The following is a 24,952-nucleotide window of genomic DNA, read 5'->3' as shown; positions in this document are numbered from 1 at the left end:
GAAAAATCACCGACAAAGGGTAAGGAATCAGGCTGGCATCAAATTTCACAACATTCATTGTAGAAGACAATGGGTCAGTGTCTTCAAAGTTTTGAGAAAAGAAAGGATGACCCCAGATATCATTTAAGTATAAATACCCATGAACACTTGTTGGAAAGGATTGCTTGATAACCAAAGGCAAGCAACTAAGAAATCAATCAAAATAGGGGAGCCTGGGTGATTCAGTTGGTTGAGCATCTGACTCTTCATTTCGGCTCAGGTCATGATCTCAGGGTCCTGAAATCGATCCCTGCATTGGGCTCTGTGCTCCACAGAGAGCTGGCTTGAGGATTCTCTCTCTGTCCTTTCCCTCTGTCCCTCCCCCTGTTCTCTCTCTCTCAAAAATAAATAAATAGATGAACCATAACAGACTCTTAACTATAGAAAACAAACTGAGGGTTGCTGGAGGGGAAGTGGGTGGGGGATGGGATAATTGGGTGATGGGCATGAAGGAGGGCACTTGATGTAATGAGCACTGGGTGTTCTATGCAATTGATGTCACTAATTTCTACCCCTGAAACTAATAATACACTATATGCTAATTGATTGTAAATAAAATTTTAAAAATAGATAAATAAATAAAAATCTTAAAAAAAAATAAGTCAATCAAAACAAGAATTCAAGCATAGAGAAGCCATGACACTGGATCCATTTACATGTAGGATGACTACTAAACAATCCTAGTGATTACGGTTTCAAAACAGAATGCGGATATTATAAATCTGGACAATGTAAAAACAATAATATAATAAAAAATTGGGAGCTGAGGGAGAGGGGATGGGCGTAGCAAGAGAGTTCTAATGTTCTCATCTTTTGAAGATGGGGGTATATTATTCAAATTTACAACGTGATTTAAAAAAACCTAAATGTTTTTCATAATCACCTTTATTTAACTATAGGGCAGGAGTCTACAAACTAGTGCCTGAGGGCAGACCACCTGTTTTTGTACATAAAGTTTCATTAGAACATAGTGCCATCATTTGTTTACATATTGTCTATGCTACTTTCCAGCTCTAACAACAGACCAGAACAGCCTAAAGTATTTACTGTCTGGCCCTTTAAGAAAAACAAAAAACAAAAAACAAAAACTGCCAACCCTTGCAGAGGAATCTTTTTCAACTCGTAGGAATCTTGTGGTAAAGAAATATTGACTTGAGGTTTCATAATTTGTTAAGTTTAATTCAGTCTTTTCCCCTCCTATTAAATTCATGTCAAAAATTAAGTTTAATAATGTAATATAAATCTTATTTTTGTAAAATGATATATTAATCATTCCAAAGATGTCAGGGATAATGGATCACCTAATGATATTTGGCATGGTTTCTTAAACCTTCATCTTTTTGTTTTTCTGCATTAATTGGAATCTTTATAATGAGCATATATCATTTTTTTTTAAAGATTTTATTCATTTTTTACCAGAATCATAAAATAGGATGGTTTTACTATTTGAAAACACTAGAAGCAAAGATACCAAGATATTAACAATAATTAATTCTGGCTGGCAGGAATGTGATTGCTGTTTTCTTTTTTAAGCTTTTCTATATTTTTAAATTTTGAAAAAAACAATTAAGCTGTTATAGAAGGTTTAGGCATAAAGCGATAGAGTTTTGGAAATAGTCATGACACACCAGATATAAAGAACACTGTTCTATTTCTATGATAGCCCATATCACTTATACAAACTACACAGCATGGTTCCAGACTAAAATATAAAGCATGACATAAAGGAGAAGCCAGAAGCAGATGATATTCACTTCTGTTAGGCAACTGGCACTGGTTTCTTTCATTTTTGTTAACCTACCGTTTAGTTTTGTCCCCTGCCCCACCCTCCGGGTACACACACACCATACTCCAGCCACACCAAGAGCCTCACCTTCCCTGAAATCTTCATCCATCGGTATGCTGTTATGCTTTGTCGCCACCATTCTTTCTCTCTATAATTGCATCCTCTTCTCCACGTGATACATGATTCAATGCTTCCTTTAAGACACAATTTAAATATCACTTACTGCAGTCCATCCCAACCTTGGCTGTACATCAGAATCACCCGGGGAGCATTATAAAAATACTGAGGACCAGGCTCCAGCCCAGCTATTCGGATTTATTTGCCCAGAGTTGGGGCCCAGGCAGCAGTATTTTTAAAAAGCTCCCTGAGAGATGCTAACACACAGCTCGGGTGCAGTCACTCTGAAGCCCTCTGTGACACCAGCACAGAGTCAATGACTCCCTCTTCTGCACTCCCATTGCCCCGAGCGTGTCCATTCCTCATGAAACTTAACGCCCATCGTATTAAAGTTAGTGTTATATGCTAAGTGCTCAGTAAGTGCTCAAGGTTGTTCCATGCCTTCTCCCTCCAAGCAAGCAAATGCAGAGGTGGTTGTCTTACCACGGGAGCAGGACGGCAGAGTGGGTTCATGTTGCACACCCAGTGACACGGCATGTGGGATTTATTTCTGTAATCTCGAGAGGGTGTGAAGCCCCAAGTGTAACCCTCTTCTCCACGCCCCTGCACACACACGCACGCACGCGTACGCTGGGTCTGGCTTTTACATTGTTGAGATAGATGCAACTGAAACAATTAAAGAAACCAGCTGGCTGCCTGACAGGATCCCAATATCATCCGCCTTCCACCCTCTCCTTTGTGTCACACTTGGCATTGTGTTTTATGTCAGATCCTGCTACTTTGGCTTTCAAGAGCAGGTTGGCAGGTGTACTTTGTCAAAGGCTTTCAGAAAATCCAGATAAATGATGCTCTGTGCCCTGAAACTGCCAAACCTGTACTTTACATCTTCGCAATGCTGGGCAATTTTATTTAAGTGGAATCTTTCTCTCTTCCTCCGATTTACCTTTGCCTCCCTGACCCTGATATCAATCAGACAAGTGGAGACCCTTCCCTTTTTGCTACTGAAAATCAGCTATGCACATGCCAGGCCTGCAGTACAGCACCTTGGGTGATCAGGAGATCCTGGAGGCCACCCGGGTCTGGGGGTGAGATGAGGTGAAGTGAGGTGAGGTGAGGTGAGGCGAGAAGAGCTGAGGATGAGAAAGAGACCACGGTGGATCGGCAAGATGGAATTTCCATAATAACACGACATGCACGTGAACTCCTAGCTGTCATTAAGGCAAGGCCCAGGGAGGGGCGCCTGGGTGGCTCAGTCAGTTAAGCGTCTGCTTTTGCCTCAGGTCATGATCCCAGGGTCCTGGGATCAAGCCCCATGTTGGGCTCCCTGCTCAGCAGGGAGTCTGCTTCCCCCTCGCCTTTTGCCCCTCCCCCTGCTTGTACTCTCTCTTTTTCTCTCCAGTAAATAAATAAATATTTTTTAAAAAAAGGCAAGGCCCATGGCACTCCCCTTTCCTCTTCCAACTCACCTGGAAGGCAGGAGATTTCGCTGTCTACTCTTTCCTTTTAAAAAACCCTACTTATAGTTATTTTAAACTGTCCTCACCAAATGTTTGGTGTTCACAGGAAGGTAGCTGTTTACAATTTCCCTTAAGCCCCACATCCTTTGTTCACACAGACATTTTTTAGCCAATAGATACTTATTTGGGGAAGTGATTTTTCTCCCCCCCTCAACTCTTGATGAATTTCCCTTTCCATTCCCAAGAACTTGAGGAGCAATAAGGTATGGTACAACAGAGTCCAATGGCAAATTTCACTAATGTAAAATCAGATTAATCTTAAAATTGAATAATCTGTGTATTTCTAGTATACTGTGTGACCTGAAACAAATCTACTGGCCTTTCAGTCTTGGTTCTTTATTAGTTAAAGAGCAAATTGTTACCTAGTTCCTTTAGAAGTTATGCAGATTAATTAATGTTTGGAAAATGATTTGAAAATTTAAATCAGTATATAAATACCAAACAGCTACATCTTCCCTGCTGGGAGGGCCCAGGTAATTCATAACCTCTTCTAATAAAGGTAAAAATAGTGTACTTGAGCTATACAATTAAATGTGATTTATATGCAATACATATTAGTCTTTAAAAGCTAGAAACCATTTAATAGAAACAATTCATATTTCATAACTATAATAAAAGCATTTAATGACTTTAGAAAAGGTAATCATCTACTGTAACTGATCTAGATATCAGGTCTTTAACTTTATCTGAGATTTTCAAGAGTCCACTCAAAGTTCATTTTTAACCTATTAATGTTGACTGATACATTTACCTTTTTTTAACCTTTTGTTTGTTTGTTTTGTTTTAGAGGGAGGGGGAGAATCTTAAGTGGGGCTCCATCTCACAACCCTGAGATGATGACCTAAGGTGAAATCAATAGTCGGACACTTAACCAACTGAGCCACCTAGATGCCCTTGATACATCTATCTTGAAATTCTCCCAGTTCGCTTGTTTTTTTTTTTTTTTTTTTTACTCTCACAACTCTAATATGTATTTCCTGGGAAATTCGCCTGTACAAAACTTTGCTGTATTCAAAACCTCTTCTGTCAAGATTTAGCACTTTTATATCGTAGTCATTAAAATTGAACAAAATCTTAATAGTTCCTTTATTAACTACTATAGTGACTTTGCATAGTGGAAATCACAACATGTTAATTGGATTTAATTAACTATTTTAAATTACACAAACTGACAGTAGACAATAGCACAGGGTACTCATGAGCAATAAAACTGGAGCTGCTATCACTACTTTATTAAAACTTAATGAAACTATTCATAATCTTATTTATTGTTTACAAGAAGAAAACTGTGTTCATTTTGAAAGCAAAACTCTCTGCTGAAAACAAATTTTTGATTGTCTAGGTGAAGGTTCAGAAGTTAATAAAAGGGTCTACCATATCCAACCTCACAGTTCTACCAGCCTCTCATCGCACAGATCCCTACTTCACGCCCATACCTGTCCTACAAGCAGATGCCAGGAAAGGTTAGTGATTCAACGACCATTTTATGTGCTTAGGAATCTACGGGAAAGAGCATTGAGGTGGGCTAGGGGGCCTGAGTTTGAATTCGGGCTCAGCCACTTATTCTCCTAGGTAACCTCAGACAAGTCGGGGTCTTCACTCTGGCATGAGTTTGCTCCTCTGTAAATCAGAAGGTTGGACTAGACAATAACTAAAGTCCCTTCCACCTCTAAAACCCATCATCTTACAGATTTAATATTGATTGAGATGTTGGTGTTATTACATGTTAAAATTATTATTGTGTTTATGTGGTATTATTAGAATTTTTCAAGTTTCTGAGCAGATAGTTTCTGATGCTATTCTGGTAGCATTTAAAAAATTTATTTCAATATACTATTATACAAAAATATGAAGCCAGAATTAATGTAAATGGCATTTAAACCATGCGTGTCTCAGTCTAAATTCTAGTGTTCGTGAAACCAGTGGATTTCTAGTTTTTAAACAAAAGGTCATATCATCTTCATCTCAGTATCCCTAGTATCCAGAACCATGTTGGTTGAATGAATAAGTAAATGAATGACTAAGGACTGAGTGTTTCTCTCTGCTATTTAATTTAATTGGCTGAAGTGTTGAAAAATGCCTAAGTGGATCCCCTTTTGTATCTCAAATATAACCAAGTGACATGGTCTTTAATTATTCCCATCTTACTTTCTATCTGTTGTCTGGAATAGTTTGGACCTAAAGTGTTCCCAAAGGTTCTCTTGGTCCTTGGAGATATAAAGTTCTCCATCTTGTCTGCTGTCCACTGACCTACTGGAGGAAGAACAGCAGAACTCAGGAGAACCCAGCATCATTATATGTCCCTTAATGTGTGAAGCTCACAACTGTAACTATTACTTTTCTAGTTATAAACCATTGTTGTTCGGAGATCTTTGTGACATATGATTTTACTTAGTTTACATATTTACTCCCTGGGAATACGGAATGACTCCAGCAGAGTTCTTGCTTAAGTACCATCTTCTATTCTTCCTGGATCAAATTAAGATGAATGAAATAGTGAATGAATGAATGAATCAATCAATCAGTGTTCACTTTAGCAATAGACATAATGAAAAAAATTGCTGCAAAACAAAGGTGAATCTAGAACCATGGCAACTTGACCCAGGAAAAAAATCACATTTTCATCCCTCAGTGATCCACCAGAGAACACATGGCCTGCCATAATATTTGTAATTAGTCAGCCAATTAGTCAACATATATTTATTGAGTACTCACCATGTCTGGTACTGTGCAAGGTAATAGAAACGTCAGGAAAGCTCAAGCCACAGAAATGTGGACACAGTGTCTAGATTTTTACATGTTCCTGATGCCCTTAATGTCATCTCAGGTTCACACAAGTCCAGCCAGAGGTGAAGGATTAACAACACCCAGAAAAGAGAGTTGTTTTGGAAAATGTAGGATGAACTTCCTGACTTTTTCTCGAATTATCTTATTACATTCAAAAAAGAAAGCAAGCTTTTTTCTTTTTCTTTTCTTTTCTTTTCTTCTTAATGGTTAAGAATATATGTCTCACAGTACACAAACCAAACTTTCAGGCTGTGTGTGACCTCTGGCCAGTTGCTCTCTGGTCTTGATTGATTAATCAACTCCAGACTCTACAAACAAGGCAGGCCTGACCTGGACCTTCCCTCCATTCTCTGCTAACTGCTTTCTCTACCCTCTAGCACATGCCCTTCCCCTGATCCTCTCCAGGCCAAGCACATTTTCATATGGACCTTCACAAGTGCCTCTATCTCTGCCTGGAAACCCGGAAAAATCACTTCCTTAAGCATCTGTCTTTTCCTTCATAGATGATCACAATTTGTGACTCAATTATTGTGATTTATTTAACATCTTCAACCCTCCTAGAGGCTCCGTGAGTTCTCTCTGGCTCATCACTGTATCCCTAGCCTCCAGAATAGCTCCTGCCATGTAATAGGCACTTAACAAACATCCATTGAATGAATGAACGTCTATTCCCTAATCCATTCCACTGGAAAGTAAGAGTGTTATGAAAGTTTAATGAGACAATGGTGTTAAGGGATAATTTCCCAAGACAGGTAAAATCATGGATCTCATACAAATTTAAAATGAACGCATGTCAAATATTTTATTTATTTAATGCGTTGATTAAAAAAGAGATCTGTAGGGGTCCCTGGGTGGCTCAGTTGGTTTAGAGTCCAACTCTTGGTTTTGGCTCAGGTCATGATCTCTTGGGTCTTGAAATCAAGACTTGGGTCAGGCTCCACGCTCAACGGGGAGTCTGCTTAAAGACTCTTTCCCTCTGCCCCTCCCCCCACTTGTGCTCACTCTCTCTCTCAAATAAATAAATCTTTAAAAAAAACAAGAGAGAGAGAGAGAGATCTGTAGAATGTCACAACTGGTTTAAAAGAGAATCCAAAGGACACATATTTATAGCTCAGGAATATTAAAATAAATTTGCAATTAGATGCAAAATTGACCTTTCTGTGGGAAGGAAGAGTGTCCCTTCACCAGGCAGAATTTATTTTCAAGTCTATAGATAAGAATTACTTGCATTAGTATCAGTTTTTTTGTTTTTTTGTTTTGTTTTGTTTTGTTTTTTACAAATTAACCTTAATCTCTACAGAGTTGTGAAATAACTCTGTCAAAAACTAGGTCCAGATAATCCCTGAAGGCTTCAGCATTCCATTCAAAAGGTATCCAGTAATCTCTTTTGCTTTTTCCAAAACTTAAACAAAAATATTCTTACAGTCTTCCACCATTTTGATTAAAAAGATTTCCAAAAAAGAAAAAAAAGTCAAAAAATAAGGCTAATCTCATTAGGTTTGTCCTGATTATTTACACAGGTGCAGCAAGAATAGGTTATCTTAAGTTTGCTCTGCTGGAAATTTTCATAAGGAATCTCAGATTGAACTTTTAAAATCTTCTATTATTTGCTATCTTTTTTTTTTTAAAGATTTATTTATTTATTTGAGAGAGCGAGAATGAGAGAGAGTACATGAGAGGGGGGAGGGTCAGAGGGAGAAGCAGGCTCCTCGCTGAGCAGGGAGCCCAATGCGGGACTCGATCCCGGGACTCCAGGATCATGACCTGAGCCGAAGGCAGTTGCTTAACCAACTGAGCCACCCAGGCGCCCTATTATTTGCTATCTTAAGGCTAGGAAATCAAGCCCAAGAAACTCTGCCCACCACATTTCAACTACGGGACCTATAAATTTGGGTAATTTCCTCTTTTCTAGAGGTGCTCCAAATATCCTAAGGTTCTTGGGCCTGGACATGACCTTCCTACCACCTGCAAGAATGGAAACCCTATAAGCCATGTACCAGGCCAGGTTTTCTGGAAGACTTTGTAAGCATTGGCTCCATAAAGTCAACCTTAGTTCTTTAAAAGTGACTTGTCATTCGTGATTAATAAGTATCACTCTTAAATATGAAATTCCAGACAAAGTCTTTGTTGTGTAAGTGATTTTTCCAATTATATCTTAGTAAAAGGAGAACAGATTTTTATTGAAACTATCCAAGTAACTATATTGCCATGAAAAGTAAAGAGACTCAATGAGAGTTTCTCAATTTGGGAGATGAGGGGGAGCACATTTAAAGGATTAGAAGTTTGATTTCCTTATTTCCTAGAAATCTTAAGAATATTCAATTTACATAAGCACTTATTTCTCTCTAAGTCCATCTGAACAGAGCTCCTTTAATTTGAGACTTTACAGTCTAATTTATTAATACCATCTGGAGACAGGAAAACATTCTACATTCACAATGAGAGATAAAGGCCTTTCTGAATTACAGATACATAAAAATACAGATACAAACAGAGCTTATAGCTTCAACTCTACAATTTCAGCTACAGATGAAAAATAAACACAGAAACACACCTACTGGTCCAGATACCACCTTCTTTGCGGGCACGACATTCCTAGTTGATTTGAGCTCAAAATACACAAGTGGACAAGCAAAAGACTAACAAACTATATTCTCTATTGTCCCCTCACTCAACAGGGAATTAGATCTCTATAAGACATTAATCCATTTATGGAGATCACCAAATTCCCAGTCACTGTAGCTACCAATAAGGAATAACTTAGCCATACATGAACCAAAAAGAAAAACAAAACAAAAAATTAATAGGGAGTAATACTAAAATCAGAAAAACAGACAATAAAGTTCTATTGCCACTTTGAATTCGCCTGGGGGTGCTAAGAAAATATATGCCTGGAATATGTTTCTTGTGTGGTGCATCGTTTCTGACAATTTCAGGTGAATCTTCTGCTCATCTTGGTGAGATCTCCAAGATTATTAAAGGCCAGATATATTTTAAAGCAAAACCATGACTCTTATACAACTATAAAATGGAGACATCAACGATTTTATTGAACTCATTGATTAAATGAGGGAATCAGTAGGATGTTACAATTGGTTCCTAGGAGAATCCAAACAAATCAAGAATAGTGAAATAAACTTGCAAATGGACACACGACTGGCTTTTTGGGGGTGACGGAAGCATCATCCCTCTGTGTGACAGAGTTTATTTGCATGCGTATAAAATAAGAAATATTTGCACTGCTTTCAGTTTTCTATATATTAACCTTAATCTCTAGAGAATTGTAAAATAGACTCATCAAAAACAAAGGCGATTATAGGGTCAGATAACTTCCAGAGGTTCCAGCATTTCAATGAAAAGATACCCAGCCTCTTTTGCTTATCCCAAAGTCTTAACTTTTTCCTTCCAATGGTAAACGTACACACATGTGTTATCTAAAATTAAGTCAATTGCTCCAACCAGTACTAAAGCAAAGGTTAAAATCATGCTTACATTCTTTGGGATTCTCTCTGAGTGCAGTAATGAAAATATACTGAATTAGAAGGAGCTCTGTTTTTCATATCTGCAAGTCAGGCAGAGTTCTTGGAAATGGGATTTGATATTTAAGGGTGGAAAATAGTTGTGAGGACACGGAATTACTCTTAATATTTTAAGGTAGTTAAATCTAGTGTTAGAAAAGTTAAATCCTGAAGTCCTAATTTCAAATGGGGCTTAAAGAGTTGTACTCTGGATGAGCAGTTCTTAAATTTAAAAGTACAAAAGATTGACCTGGAGGGTTTACTAAAAAATGTAGATTACTGTTATGTCCTAGAAGCTTCAATAATACAGATTCCCAGACCTTGACCTCAGAAGTTTGGACAGGCCCAAGAGAGGGCCCAGAAGTCTTCATTTTTAATAAGAAATTCTCCCCCCGAAATGATTCTGCAGTAAGCAAACTGAAGACTTCTCTTTGGAATCATTGTTTTACAAGTCAAGTCTTCTCCAGCTCCCCAATCCCTCAGTGATCCTTTCTCTGAATTCGTGTAACACTAGACTTTAGCATCCTTAATAACAACATAACATCGTCATCGAGGGCCTCAGGCAAACAGAAACCATATTTGTTCCCCTTAGAATCTGTGTCAACTTCTTCAACTTGGTTCAACTCGGTACATAGCTTGCAGATGAGGATTTCCTTGAGACCCAGAGTTCCTTACTTTCCTTCCTATTACATGAGAGCAACAAGAAGCTGAAGCCCTATCACAAGTTCATTTCACATCCTCCCTGAGTTTCTGGGTTTCTGGCTTCAACACACTAGATCCACCTTAATGAAAGCATTGCCCTGACAGAAAGCTTTGCTCAATTATTCATTGATTCATTTATTTGTTTATTTAACGGTCTCTTGTCCTTCAAAAGCCCTGGTACCAGGGACACCTGGGTGGCTCAGTCTTTAAGTGTCTGTCTTTGGCTCAGGTCATGATCCCAGGGTCCTGGGATCAAGCCCCGCATCGGGCTCCCTGCTCAGCGGGAAGCCTGCTTCTCCCTCTGCCACTCCCCCTGCTTGTGTTCCCTCTCTCTCTGTGTCTCTCTCTGTCAAATAAATAAATAAAATCTTAAAAAAAAAAAAAAGCCCTGGTACCAGCCATGCTGACATAGTATGAGTTCTAGGGATTGTAAATTAGGTTCGTTAATACTATCCATGTTGCCCAGTTACACTAAATTCATCTATTTGAGCAATCACATCTTCTGGTGACGTGAGAAATGTCTAAAAATAACTTTCTTTTGTTGTTGTTGTTTTGTTTTGTTTTGTTTTTAGAGAGAGAGATTGAGAGCGGAATGTGAAGGGCAGAGGGAGAGGTAGAGAGAGAATCTTAAGCAGGTTTCACGCCCAGCACAGAGCCCAATACCGGGCTCAATCTCACGACCCTGAGCCACCCAGGCACCCCTAAAAATAACTTTCTTTTATAAAATATGACTCATTGTAACAACAGGAGAATAGATACAAGCACATAGATTTTTTTTCTTTCAGAACAAAACCTCTCCTTAGTATGAAGACTGTGTACTTGATTTCTCTGAATTTTAAAAAGAATAACAATATTATCGATCGTTGAAAATGTTAAGTATAAAGAAGTTTTAGTTTGCACTGAAATTATATTTCTACCTTAAAATGAAATTATCTTTTTTTTTTAAGATTTTATTTATTTATTTGTCAGGGGAGAGAGAGAGAACACGAGCTGGGGGGGGCGCGGCAGGCAGAAAGAAGCAGGCTCCCCGCTGAGCAAGGAGCCTGATTTGGGGCTTGATCCCAGGACCCTGGGATCATGACCTGAGCTGAAGGCAGACGCTTAACTGGCTGAGCCACGCAGGCACCACGAAATTATCTTTTTTTTTTAAAGATTTTATTTATTTATTTGACAGAGAGGGAGAGATAGCGAGAGCAGGAACACAAGCAGGGGGAGTGGGAGAGGCAGAAGCAGGTTTCCCGTGGAGCAGGGAGCCCGATGCTGGGCTCGATCCCAGGACGCTGGGATTATGACCTGAGCCTAAGGCAGACGCTTAACAATTGAGCCACCCAGGCGCCCCACTCCGAAATTACCTTAATACAAGTTTATTTCATAAAACCGCTATGGGAAATGCCATTTTATCTTGGGTTAGAATATTAGGCTTAAACGAACGTGTACTATAATGGTTTCTTCATGCAAAGGATTAAGGCACTAGATGTGCTCTCACAAATAAGAAGACTATTCGTCTAGATCTCAGACTTTATAGAAATGCTTGGAGTTAAAATCATATTCTAACCTTCCTTCCCAGGGATTTTAAGTATGATTGAACGAGGACTGATTCCACCAACAGCAAAGATTACCTTTCAGAACCCACCCATTATACCGAGAGCAGCTCCTCTGCATAATTTTGATGAAGCACGTAAGATCCCAGCTGCCGGTAAGACAGCCCTGCCTGCATGCTTAGCTGGGGATACTCAGGAATTACTTCCCACCTAAATCTAGTCTTCCAGTATCCAACGTTTATCTTCAATGATAGGACAAGATGAAAGCTGTAACGGTTCTAAGTTTCACTTGACTGAATAAAGTAACTTTAGTCTCTTTGTTGAATACCTACGCACAGCCTGTTGTGTCAGAAGGTTGGTATTTTCAAGGGGCTTGCAGCTTGGTTGGGAAAACAAGACAGATAGAACAAAGATAAATAACAATACAAAGAAGCATAGAATAAAAACCCAATAGATGTTAAAGTCTAGTGCTACAGGTGTTCAAAGGAACAGTTGTGGAGGGGCGATGTAAGAGACTTCAAAGAAGAACCTGGATGAAATAGGGTGTTCAAGAAAAGTGTCAACCTGTGATTCTACGAACTACTTGCAGAAGCCCAGGCAAGCCATTTACTTTCTCTGGGCTCCAGTTTCCCCAGTTATAAAATGAAGGGCTTTGGGCTAAATGAACTCATCTGTTCAACAAATATTTGTTGAATGCTTGCTGTATCAAAGGTAGCTTTTAAGGGCTGGGGATCGAACAGAGAATAAGTCAGACAACATTTCTGCCCCCATGGTGCTTACATTCCAGTGGCAGAAACAGATAATAAGCAGGTGAGTAAATGAGAATTTGAGCTAGTGGTCAGTGCTAGAGATTAAACAGTATGAATGAGAGAATGGTAAGGAGGTGGTCACTTTGCTTCTAAGGGAAGGGTCAGGGAATACCTCTCAGAAGATGTATGAAGCTTGAGTTGAGGTACAAAGGATCAGAAGAAGCCAGTCAGGTAAAGATCTAGGGAAAAGCATTCCAGATATAGGCCAGCACAGATACAAGGGCCTAAGGACTAAGGAGGGAATGAGCAAGGCTGGTGTGGCTAGAGAGCCAAAAGCCAGGGAGAGAAGGGAGGAGATGAGGCTGGAAAATAGAGAGGAATGACATGACATAGCCTGGAGCGGAGACTATGAGTTGTCCTCAATATTCATTCTTCCCTATTTCCACAGTAATGGAGTCGTGCGTGGGCACATGTCAGCTTAGCTAAAGACAGTATTTCCCAGGCTTCCTTTCAGCTAGGTGTGCCCTGTGACCAGGTTCTGGACAAAGAGGCTGGAAGCGGAAGTAGGAAGGGAAACTTCTGGGCTGAGCCCATAAGAGGAAAGGAGCATGGTCTCCCCCTTTCCTTTCCCCTCTGGCTAGCTGGAGGCAGATGTGATAGGCAAGCACGTGAGAGCCATAGGGGGAACTCTGTGTTCCATCTCCGAGTCTGGCAGAGCTGCCCTACCAACCTGGGACTGTCTTCCTTCCAACTCTTGTGTGAGAGAGAATAAACTCTTAATTTGTTTAAACCACTCTATGTATTTTAGGATCTTTCTCTGTAAACATCTTTCACTACAGCAGAACTAGCATGGCAGCCTTTCAAACCATGATGAAGAGTTGGATTTAACTAAGTACAACAAGAGCCCACTAAAAGGTTTAAACAAGAGGATGAAGTGATCTGATTTATATTTTAATAAGACCATTCTGACTGCTTTACAGCTAATGAATCATAGGGAAGCATGAGTGGAAACAAGAAGGTTAGTTAAAGGCTATGTCTATAAACCATATGAGAAATGACAGTGGATTTGAGGAGGTGTCAGAGGATATGAAGAGAAGTGAAAAAATTCAGGTAGAATTTTGGAGGTAGAGCCATGATGGCTGGCTGATGGATAGGAGGGAAACAGAGACATTATGGATAAATATGTATAAATGTATGAATGAATTATGTATGAATGTGCCCCAATTTTGTATCCATTCTACTGTTGATGGGAATTTCATGGTTTATAGTATAGGGCCATTAGGAATACTACTACTATGAACATTCTCATACATGTCTTTTAATGCATATACATATGCATTTCTGCTGGATACATATCAAAAAGTAGAATTGCTTTGTCATAGGGTATACATATGCTCAGATTTAGTAGATCTTGCCAAACGATTTTCCAAGGTGGTTAATGCTGATTTATTTTCCTACTAGCAGTACATGTGAGTTCCAGATAATATATATCTTTGTCAACACTTGATTTCAGTTTCATGTCTTTTTTTTTTAATTTTTTTATTGTTACATTAATCCCCATACATTACATCATTAGTTTTAGATATAGTGTTCCATGATTCATTGTTTGTGCATAACACCCAGTGCTCCATGCAGAACGTGCCCTCCTCAATACCCATCACCAGGCTAACCCATCCTCCCACCCCCCTCCCCTCTAGAACCCTCAGTTTGTTTTTCAGAGTCCATCGTCTCTCATGGTTCGTCTACGCCTCCGATTTCCCCCCCTTCATTCTTCCCCTCCTGCTACATTCTTCTTCTTTTTTTTTTTCTTTCTTAACATATATTGCATTATTTGTTTCAGAGGTACAGATCTGAGATTCAACAGTCTTGCACAATTCACAGTGTTTACCAGAGCACATACCCTCCCCACTGTCCATCACCCAGTCACCCCATCCCTCCCACCCCACTGGAGGGTATTATGCTGAGCGAAATAAGTCAAACAGAGAAAGACATGTATCATATGACCTCACTGATATGAGGAATTCTTAATCTCAGTTTCATGTCTTTTAAAAATTTTGGCCCTCCTGATGAGTTTGTTGTGGTATCTCTTTGTGGGTTTAATCTTCACTTCCCTGATGACCAATAAAGTTGAGCAGGTTTTGGTAGGTGTATTCATCCTTTGAGTATCTTCTTTTAAAATGTGATTTAAGACTTTAACCTATTTTTTGAAAAATGGGTTTTCTTTCTTTTTCTGGGTTATTTATAGGAATTATCTATACATTCTGGATTCTAATCTTTTATCGGTTATATGTATTGCAAATAATTTTTCCTACTCTGTTTTGGCATTTCATTCTCCTACTGGTGTCCTTTTTTAATGGAACTTTTGATTTTGAGATCATTGTAGATTCACATAGAGTTGCAAGAAATAATACAGAGAGATCCCTTGCACTTTTAACTCAGTTTTCCTCAATAATAATGTATGGCAAAACTCTAGTGCAATATCACAACTGGGATATCGACACAGCCAACATACAGGATATTTTTCTCACCAGGAGGATATCTCGTGTTGTCCTTTTATAGCCACACGCACTCCTCTCCCACCCACACCCCTTCAACAATCCCTGCCAACAACAGTTTGGTCTCCATTTCTATAATTTGATCATTTTAAATATGTTAAATAAATGGACACATGCATCGTGTAACCTTTTGGAATTGATTTTTGTTGCTCAGCATAATTCTTGGAAGATTCATCCAGATTGTTGTTTATATCAATAGTTTGTTCCTTGTTATCGCTGACTAGTACTTCATAATATGAATGTAGCACAGATGTTAAACCATTCACCTATTGAAGGATATGTGGTTTGTTTCCAGCTTGGGGCTATTATGAATTAAGCTGAAAGTGCACTGGATTAACTGACTCATATGCCAATAACAGAGTATAGAAAGGGGAAAAATAGAAAATTTACAGTTCAGAAACCTGGCAAACCCTACCTTAACCAAATGACCATGGTTAATATCACCAGGGATGCCATGTCGATAGCCTATGTCCTCTGATATGATGTGATATGGAGGGGACTTCACCTCTGTGGTATTCTGCCTAAAACCCCATAACCCCAGTCTAACTATGAGAAAGACATCAGATAAACCCCAACTGATGAAATTCTACAAAATACTAATACTCCTCAAAACTATTAAGGTCATGAAAAATAAGGAAAGACTGAGAAACTGTCACAGACCAGAGGAGACTAAGAAGACATGATAACCTAATACACTATGATATCCCGATCAGATCTTGGAAGAGTAAAAGGACAGTATAAAAACTAGTGATATCTGAATGAACACTGGAATTTAGTTAATAGTGATATACCAATGATGGTTTCTTAGTTTTGACAAATGTACCATGGAATGAAAGTTGTTAACATTAGGGGAAATTAAATGAGGGTATACAGCAATTTTCTGTAAATCTAAAAGTAGTCCAAATTTAAAGTTTTTTTTTTTTAAAGTCAAAAATAAATGATAGGAAAAGGCATCAATTTAGTGTAAATTTAAAATTAATAAAAAGGAGACAGATGGGGAAAAAAATACACCATGCAAAAAATAATCCAAAAAATCTAGATTGCCTGTATTAATATCAGACAAACAAGACACAATGACAAGTATAAAGAAGGATATCAATGATAAAAGGGCCAGTTCAGCAAAAAAGACATAACAATCCTGTGTATGTACCTAAGAGCAGAGATTCAAAATACTTGAAGCAAAAATCAATAACAATATAGATGACTTGAACATTATCAAACTATTTTAACATATCTAAGGAATTAAAACAAAGAGCAGAATGCTCATTCATTTCAAATGCATATGGAACTTTCAACAAAATAGACAATATTCTGGACCATAAAAAAATCTTAACAAATTTAAAAGAACTGAAATTATACAAAATAGTTCTCTGACCATAACATAGTTAAATGAGAAATGAATTAGAGAAAACTATCTGGAAAATTTCCCAAATACTTGCAAATTAAAGAACATACTTTTAAGTAACCCAATGGTCAAAGAGGAAATCACAAGGTTATTCAAAAATCTTTTGAATTGAATGAAAATAACAACACAATATATCAAAATTTATAGAATGCAGCTGAAGTAGTATTTATATAAAAATTATAGCATTAGATGTTTATATTAGAAAATAAGATAGATCTGAAATTATCTAAGTCCCAACTTTAAGAAACTAGAAAAAGAAAAGCAGAAAGAAGGAAATAATAGAAATGAAAGTAAAGGGCAATGAAATTGAAAATAGATAAAAATAGTATTATTTTATCTATTTTATTTTATATTTATTTTATCTTATACTTATTTTTTATTTAGTATTAAATATAGCAATAATGCTATAAAATGGTATTACTTTATCTATTTTATTTTATATTTATTATGTTTTATTTAGTATTATTTTATCTATTTTATCTAAGTAGTATTTATATAGAAAATCATAGCATTAGATGTTTATATTAGAAAGCAAGATAGATCTGAAATTAATTATCTAAGCCCCAAATTTAAGAAACTAGAAAAAGAAAAGCAGAAAGAAGGAAATAATAGAAATGCAAGTAAAAAGAATTGAAATTAAAAATAGATAAAAATAGAGAAACTTATTGAAATCAAAATCTGTTTCTTGGAGAATATCAACAAAATTTGTAAACCTCTAGCCTAACAAAGGACTACCAAAGATAAAAAGAAATAAGGCACAAACTACCAATACCACAACTGAAAGAGGAGACATCATTACAAATCCTATAGACATTTAAAGGATGATATGAGAACATTGTAAATAGCCTTATGACCATAAATTGGACAACTTAGACTCATGGACTAACTCTTTGAAAGACAGATACTACCAAAGCTCACTCAAGAAGAAACAGATGACCTAACTAGTCCTTATCTATTAAGGAAATTTAATTTGTACTCAAAACTTTCTCAGAAAGAAAACACTAGTTCCAGATGGCATCCCTGGTGAGTTCTACCAAACAATTAAGAAAGAAATATTACAAATTCTACACAAATTCTTCTAGAAAATAGAATAAGAGAAAACAGTCTTCAGACCATTTCATAAAGCCAGCATTACCCTGATATCACAACCAGACAAAGACATTAGAAGACAAGAAAACCATAATCTGTTATTCTACATGAAAAGAGATGTAAAAATCCTTCACAAAATATTAGCAAACTGAATCCCACAATATAAAAAAAGAATGATATATCATGACAATGTAGGGTTTATCCTAAGAATGCAAGACTGTTTCAACATTTAAAAAATCAATCAGTGTAAATCATCATATTCAAGAGACTAAACAAGAAGAGCCATATGACCATCTCCATCTCAATACATAAAAATAAAATAAAATGCAACAGCCATGAAACAATAATACATTTTTAAAAAAAAAACTAAGGAAACTAAAAATAAAAGGGAATTTTCTCAGCCTCATATAGGGCATCTACGGCTAAAATCATACTTAATAGTGAAAGGCCAACTGCTTTCTCTATAAGATCAGGAAAAAGGCAAGGATGTCCACTCTTACCACAGCTATTCAACATTGTATGGAAGGTCCTAGCCAATACAATGAGGTAAGAAAAGAATAGAAAATAAAGAAATTAAACTGTCTCTCTTTATAAACAGAATGATTACTACATAGAAAATTTGAAAGATCTACCCAAAAAGATAATAGAATAAAGTTCAGCCTGGTTTCAGGATACCAGATTAATATATAAAAATTAAGGGGCACCTGGGTGGCTCAGTTGATTAAGCAACTGACTTTGGTTCAGGTCCATGATCCCAGGGTCCTGGGATCGAGCCCCGCATCAGGCTCCCTGCTCGGCGGGAAGCCTGCTTCTCCCTCTCCCACTCCCCCTGATTGTGTTCCCTCTCTTGCTGTCTCGCTCTCTTTCTGTCAATTAAATAAATAAATAAAATCTTTAAAAATATATATATAAATTAATTGAATTTCTATATACTAGAAATTAATAATTGGAAATTGAATTTTTAAAAACAATACCAGCATGCCTGGCTGGCTCAGTCAATTGAGCATATGACTCTTGATCTCAGGGTCATGAGTTTGAGCCCCATGTTTGGTGTACACTTTACTTAAAACAACAACAACAACAAAAACAATGCCATTAAAATAATACCAAATAATTACTTAGGCAGAAAACTAAAAAATTATGTGCAAGATCTGTATACTGAAAACTCCAAAATGTTAATGAAAAAAAAATTCAAACAGACCTAAATAAATGGAAAGGTAAGCCATGTTCATGGATTTGAAGACTCAATATTGTTATGTTAATCATCCCAAAGTTGTCTATAAACTCAGTGCAATCCAAATCAAGATCGATAGAATATTTTTGTGGAACCTCACAGGCCAATTCTAAAATTTATATGGAAAAGCAAACATGGTACAATAGCCAAAATAATTTTGAAAAAGAAGAGTAACATTGGAGGATTCAAGTTCTCTGAGTTAGTATAAAGTTATAGATATCGAAACAATGTGCTATTAGCAAAAGGATAAATACAGAGATCCATAGAGCAGAATAGAGAGTTCAGGAGTAGCCCTACACATACATGGTCAATTGATTTTCAACAAGGATGCAAAGGCAATTCAATGGAGAAAGGATAGTCTTTTTCAACAAATGGTGGTGGAACAATTGAAGATAGATATATAGAGAACTTTGACCCATACCTTGCACCACATATAAAAATTTACTCAAAATGGATCATAGAAATAAATGTAAAGTCTAAAACTAAGAACTTTTAGAAGAAAACAAAGGGTGAAAACTTTTGTTTCTTTGGATTTCTTAAATACCACAAATTCATAAGAGTAAAAAATTAACACATTGGACTTTATCAAAATTTAAAACTTCTACTCTTTGAAAGACAATATTAAGAAAATGAAAAGAAAAGCTACAGATTGGGAATTCATATTTCAATACACATACCTGATAAAAATTTTTTGTCCAGAATATATAAAAAAAACTCTCAAAACTCAATAAGGAAACAAGCAATCCAATAACCTAATAAACAAAGGATTAAAAGAGAAATTTTACCAAAGAAGATATATGGATGGTAGATAGATAAGTGAAAGCATGCATAACATCATTAGTTACTAGGGAAATACAAATTAAAACAAGTCTTAATATATTTAAGATAATTGAAAAATGCTTGGGGCACCTGGGTGTCTCAGTTGGTTAGGCATCTGCCTTCGGCTTGGGTCATGATCCTAGGGTCCTGGGATCGAGCCCCACATCGGGCTCCTGGCTCAGTGGGGGTCTGCTTCTCCCTCTCCCTCTGTGTTCTCTCTCTCTCTTTCTCTCAAGTAAATAAATAAATTCTTTAAAATATATATATATATGTGTATATATATACACATATATATATATATTTAAGATAAATGAAATCATGCCATGCTTCTTGTCTAACCAGAATAGTATGAAACTAGAAATAAATTACCAGAGAAAAAGTGGAAAATTCACAAATATGTGCTGATTAAACAACATGCTCCTGAATAATCAATAGGTCAAGAAGAAATCAAAAGGCAATAAAAAAATATCTTGAGACAAATAGAAATTGAAACACAACATAACTTATGGGATGCAAAAAAAGGCAGTTCTAAGAGAGAAGTTTATAGCAATAAACACCTACACTTAGAAAACAGAAAAACCTCAAGTAAGCAACCTAACTTCATACCTCAAAGAACTAGAAAAAGAAGAACAAACTAAGCCCAAAGTTATAATGAAGGAAATAACAAAGATCAGAGTGGAAATAAACAGAGACTAGAAAGACAAGAGAAAATATCAATGAAATGAAGAGCTGGTTTTTTTGAAAAGATAAACAAAATTGACAAACCTCTAGCTAGACAAACTAAGAAAAAAGAGAAGATTCAAATAAAATCAGAAATGAAAGAGGAGACATTACAAGTGATGACATAGAAATACTAAGGATCATAAGAAATTACTATGAACAGGGGTGCCTGGGTGGCTCACTTGGTCAAGTGTCTGAGTTCAGTTTAGGTCATGATCTCAAGGTCCTGGGTTTGAGCCCCGCATTGGGCTCTGCACTCAGTGGGGAGTCTGCTCCTCCCTCTCCCTCTGCCCCTCTCCCCACTCATGCTCTCTCTCTCTCTCTCAAAGAAATAAGCAAAAATTTTTAAAAAAAGAAATTACTATGAACGATTATACACCAAAAATTAGATAACTTAGAAGAAATGGATATATTCCTAGAAACATAAACTTACCAAGTTTGAATCATGAAGAAATAGAGAATCTGAAGAGACCAATTACTAGTAAGGAGATTGAATGAGTAATCAAAAACTTCCCAGGAAAGAAAAGTCCAGGATCAGAAGGCTTCACTGGTGAATTCTACCAAGCATTTAAAGAAAAATTTTTACCAATCCTTCTCAAATTCCTTCAAAAAATAGAAGAGGAGCACTTCCAAACTCATTTTATAAGGCCAGCATTATCCTCATACCAAAGCAGACAAGAAAATAAAATTACAGGTCAACATTCCTGATAAAGGAAAATGCAAAAAATCCTCAATAAAATATTAGCAAACTCAATTTTACAACACACTTAAAGGACCATACACCATGATCGATTGAGATTTATTCCTGGATGCAAGGATGGTTCAACATATGCTAATCAGTAAGTGTAATATACCACATTAACAAAATGAAGGATAAAAATCATGTGATCAACTTAATGGATACAAAAAAAGCATTTGACAAAATTCAACATCCTTTCATGATAAAAACTCTCAATAAATTGGATATAAAAGAAATTTACTTCAAGATAATAAAAGCCATATATGACAGCCCACAGCTAACATTATACTCTATAATGAAAAGCTAGAAGTTCCTTAAGATCAGAGACAAGATAAGGATGTCCACTCTTGCCACTTTCATTCAACATAGTTCTGGAAGTCCTAGCCAGAGAAATTAGACAAGAAAAAGAAATAAAATGTATTTAATCAGAAGGGAAGAAGTAAAATTGTCTCTGCAAATGATATATTCTGTATAGAAAACCCTAAAGACACCACCAAAAAATGGTTAGAAGTAATAAATGAACTCAGTAAAGTTGTAGGATACAAAATCAATATACAAAAATTAGTTGCATTTCTATACACTAACAATGAACTATCAGAAAGAGAAATTAAGAAAACAATACCATTTACAATAGCATAAATAAAATACTTAGGAATAAGTTTAACCAAGCAGGTGAAAGATCTGTATACTGAAAACTATAAAATATTCATGAAGGAAATTGAAGAGGACAGAAATAAATGGAAACAGATTCCATGTTCATGAATTAGAAGAACTAATTTTGAACTTTTTAATTTATTTATTTTTAAGATTTTGTTTATTTATTTGACAGAGAGAGACACAGAGAGAGGGGGAACACAAGCAGGGGGAGTGGGAGAGGGAGAAGCAGGCTTCCTGCAGAGCAGGGAGCCCGATGAGGGGCTCGATCCCAGGACCCCGGGATCATGACCTGAGCCGAAGGCAGATGCTTAACAACTGAGCCACCCAGGCGCCCTAGAAGAACTAATTTTGTTAAAACGCTATACCACCCAAAGCTAACTATAGACTTGATGCAATCCCTATTAAAATTCCAATGGCATTTTTTACAGAAATAGAAGAAACAATCCTAATATTTATGTGGAACCACAAGAAACCCTGAATAGGGAAAGCAACCTTAACAAAGAAGAAAACTAGAGATGTCACACTTCCTGATTCCAAACAATATTACAAAGCTTTAGTAATCAAAACAGTATGGTATTGGCATTAAAAACAGGCACATAGATCAACGGAACAGAATAGAGAGCCCAGAAATAAAACCATGTCTTAATGGTCAATTAAGTTTCGACAAAGGATCCAAGAATACATAATGGGAAAAGGATAATCTCATCAACAAATGGTATTGGGAAAACTGGACAGCCACATTTAAAAAAAATGAAACTGGACCACAATCTTATACCATACACAAAAATTAATTCAAAAATGGATTAAAGACCTCAATATAAGACCTGAAACCATAAAACTCCTAAAAGAAAGCACAGGGATAAGCTCTATGATTTTTTGGATTTGAAACCAAGAGCAAACACAGCAAAAGCCAAAATAAAAAAGTGAGTCTATATCAAACTAAAAAGCTTCTGTGTGGCAAAAGAAACCACCAACAAAATGAAAAGACAACTTTTGGAATGGGCTAAAATATTTGCAATGCACAAATCCAATAAAAGGTTAATACACAAAATATATTAAGAAATTCATACAACTCAATAGCAAAAAACCCAAATAACCCAATTAAAAAATGGGCAAAGGACCTGAACAGATATTTTTCCAAAGAAGACAAAGGGCCAACAGGGACATGAAAAGGTGCTCAGTATCACTAATCATCAAGGAAATGCAAATCACAACCACAATGAGATAGCACCTCACACCTGTCAGAATGGCAATCATCATAAAGACAAGAGAACAAAGGCAGAGCAGGTGGTGGAGAAAAGGGAATCATTGTGTACTGTTGGTGAAAATGTAAACTAGTAAAGTTACCAGGGGAAATAGTAGGGAGGTTTCTCCAGAAATTAAAAATAGAACTACCATCTGATCAGCAATCCCACTTACAACCAAAGGAAACAAAATCATTATCTCAAGAGATATCTGTATTCCCATGTTCACTATAGTATTATTCATAATAGCCAAGGTATGGACACTATTTACATGTCTGTAGATGGATGAAAGGAAAAAGGAAATGTGACATATATATATATATATTTTATATACATATATTTTATATATATATTGTATATATTTTATAGATGTATAATATATATTTTATATATATAATATATTTTATATGTCATATATTTTATATATAATATATATTTTATATGTTATATATGTTTATATGTTTATAATAAACATATATATTATTTTATTAGAATAAAATTATTTTATAAATATAAAATATTATTCAGCCTTAAAAAAGAAGGAAATCCTGCCATTTGAGACAATATGGATGAACCTCGAGGGTATTATGCTGAGTGAAATAAGCCAGTCAGAGAAAGACAAGTGCTACATGGTATCACTTATATGTGGAATTTTTTAAAAGTCAAATTTATAGAAACAGAGTAGAAAAGTGATTGCCAGGGACTGAGAGGTGGGTAGAGGTTGGTAAAAGGGTATAAACTTTCAGCTATAAAATGAATAATGTCTGAAGATCTAATGTAAATAATTGACATTTGCCTGAGAGCTGAACTTAAATGTTCTCATTAATTAAAAAAAGGTAAGTATGTGAGACGATGGATGTGTTAATTAACTAGATGGGAGGGAATCCTTCCATAATGTATACGTATATCAACTCCCCACACTGTACACTTTAAATACTTTACAATTTTATATGTAAATTATATGTCAGTTATACCTCAATAAAGCTGAAATTTAAAAAAAGAGAAGGCACAAATAATATTAAAATGAAAAAAGATACATAGAATTTTTAAAAGATTATAGTATATAGTTTTATGCCAATTTTTTTTTAAATGAAAGGAGAATAATTGCCAAAATTAATTCAAGAAAAGGTAGGAAACTTAGAGAAAACAATACCATTAGGTCATTTGAACTGGTAGTCAAAAATATATCTCTGTCTTAAACAACACATGTGGACATGTGCACACATGTCTGCTCACAAAAATATACCAGAGGAAAAAGGGCCTCAGGCCTTTTATAGGCAAGATTTACCAACTTAAAAGATCAGTGATCCTTATCTTAAACTACTCCATAGAGAAAGAAAAGAAGAAAAGCTTGCCAACTGATTTTATGAAGCTACTACAACTTTGGTACCAAAACAGGATGAGGACAGTGCAAGAAAAAAATATTATGGCTCGATCTCAGGAATATAGAGGCAAACATTCTAAATAAAAGTTAGCAGTATGGGGTTTTTTTTACCTTCATCATGATGAGGAAGAATGTGAGGAAGTGTCAATATTAGAAACATGGAACAATATAATTTGCCATGTTAACAGATTAAAAAAGAAAAATCCTATGATCATCTCTGTATGTGTGAAAATTTAAAAATCATGTAATGCAACTCAACATTAACAATAGGGGGAAAAAACCTCTGAGCAGAGTAGAAGATTTTCTGACCCTGATTATTGCCTTCAGCCAAAACCCCAGAGCCAATATTC

The 24,952-nt window shown here is 36.3% G+C and overlaps 1 protein-coding gene and 1 long non-coding RNA gene across 2 annotated transcripts in view; one reads left to right on the top strand and one right to left on the bottom strand.

The window, feature by feature from the left end:
* The window catches only part of LOC118532492 (uncharacterized), a 177,378-nt gene that overhangs the window by 17,922 nt on the left and 134,504 nt on the right, over nt 1-24,952 (bottom strand). The gene's annotated exons all lie outside the window — the stretch shown is intronic.
* The window catches only part of IQCH (IQ motif containing H), a 209,030-nt gene that overhangs the window by 67,137 nt on the left and 116,941 nt on the right, over nt 1-24,952 (top strand). The window contains exons 5-6 of the mRNA XM_078078712.1: nt 4,802-4,922; nt 12,034-12,162. Of these exons, the coding sequence (XP_077934838.1) occupies nt 4,802-4,922; nt 12,034-12,162 (250 nt within the window). The remainder of the gene's footprint in view (nt 1-4,801; nt 4,923-12,033; nt 12,163-24,952) is intronic.

This window comes from Halichoerus grypus, chromosome 8 (assembly GCF_964656455.1).
Source record: "Halichoerus grypus chromosome 8, mHalGry1.hap1.1, whole genome shotgun sequence".
Lineage (NCBI taxonomy): Eukaryota > Metazoa > Chordata > Mammalia > Carnivora > Phocidae > Halichoerus > Halichoerus grypus.
This window is presented reverse-complemented; position numbering and strand designations above follow the sequence as displayed.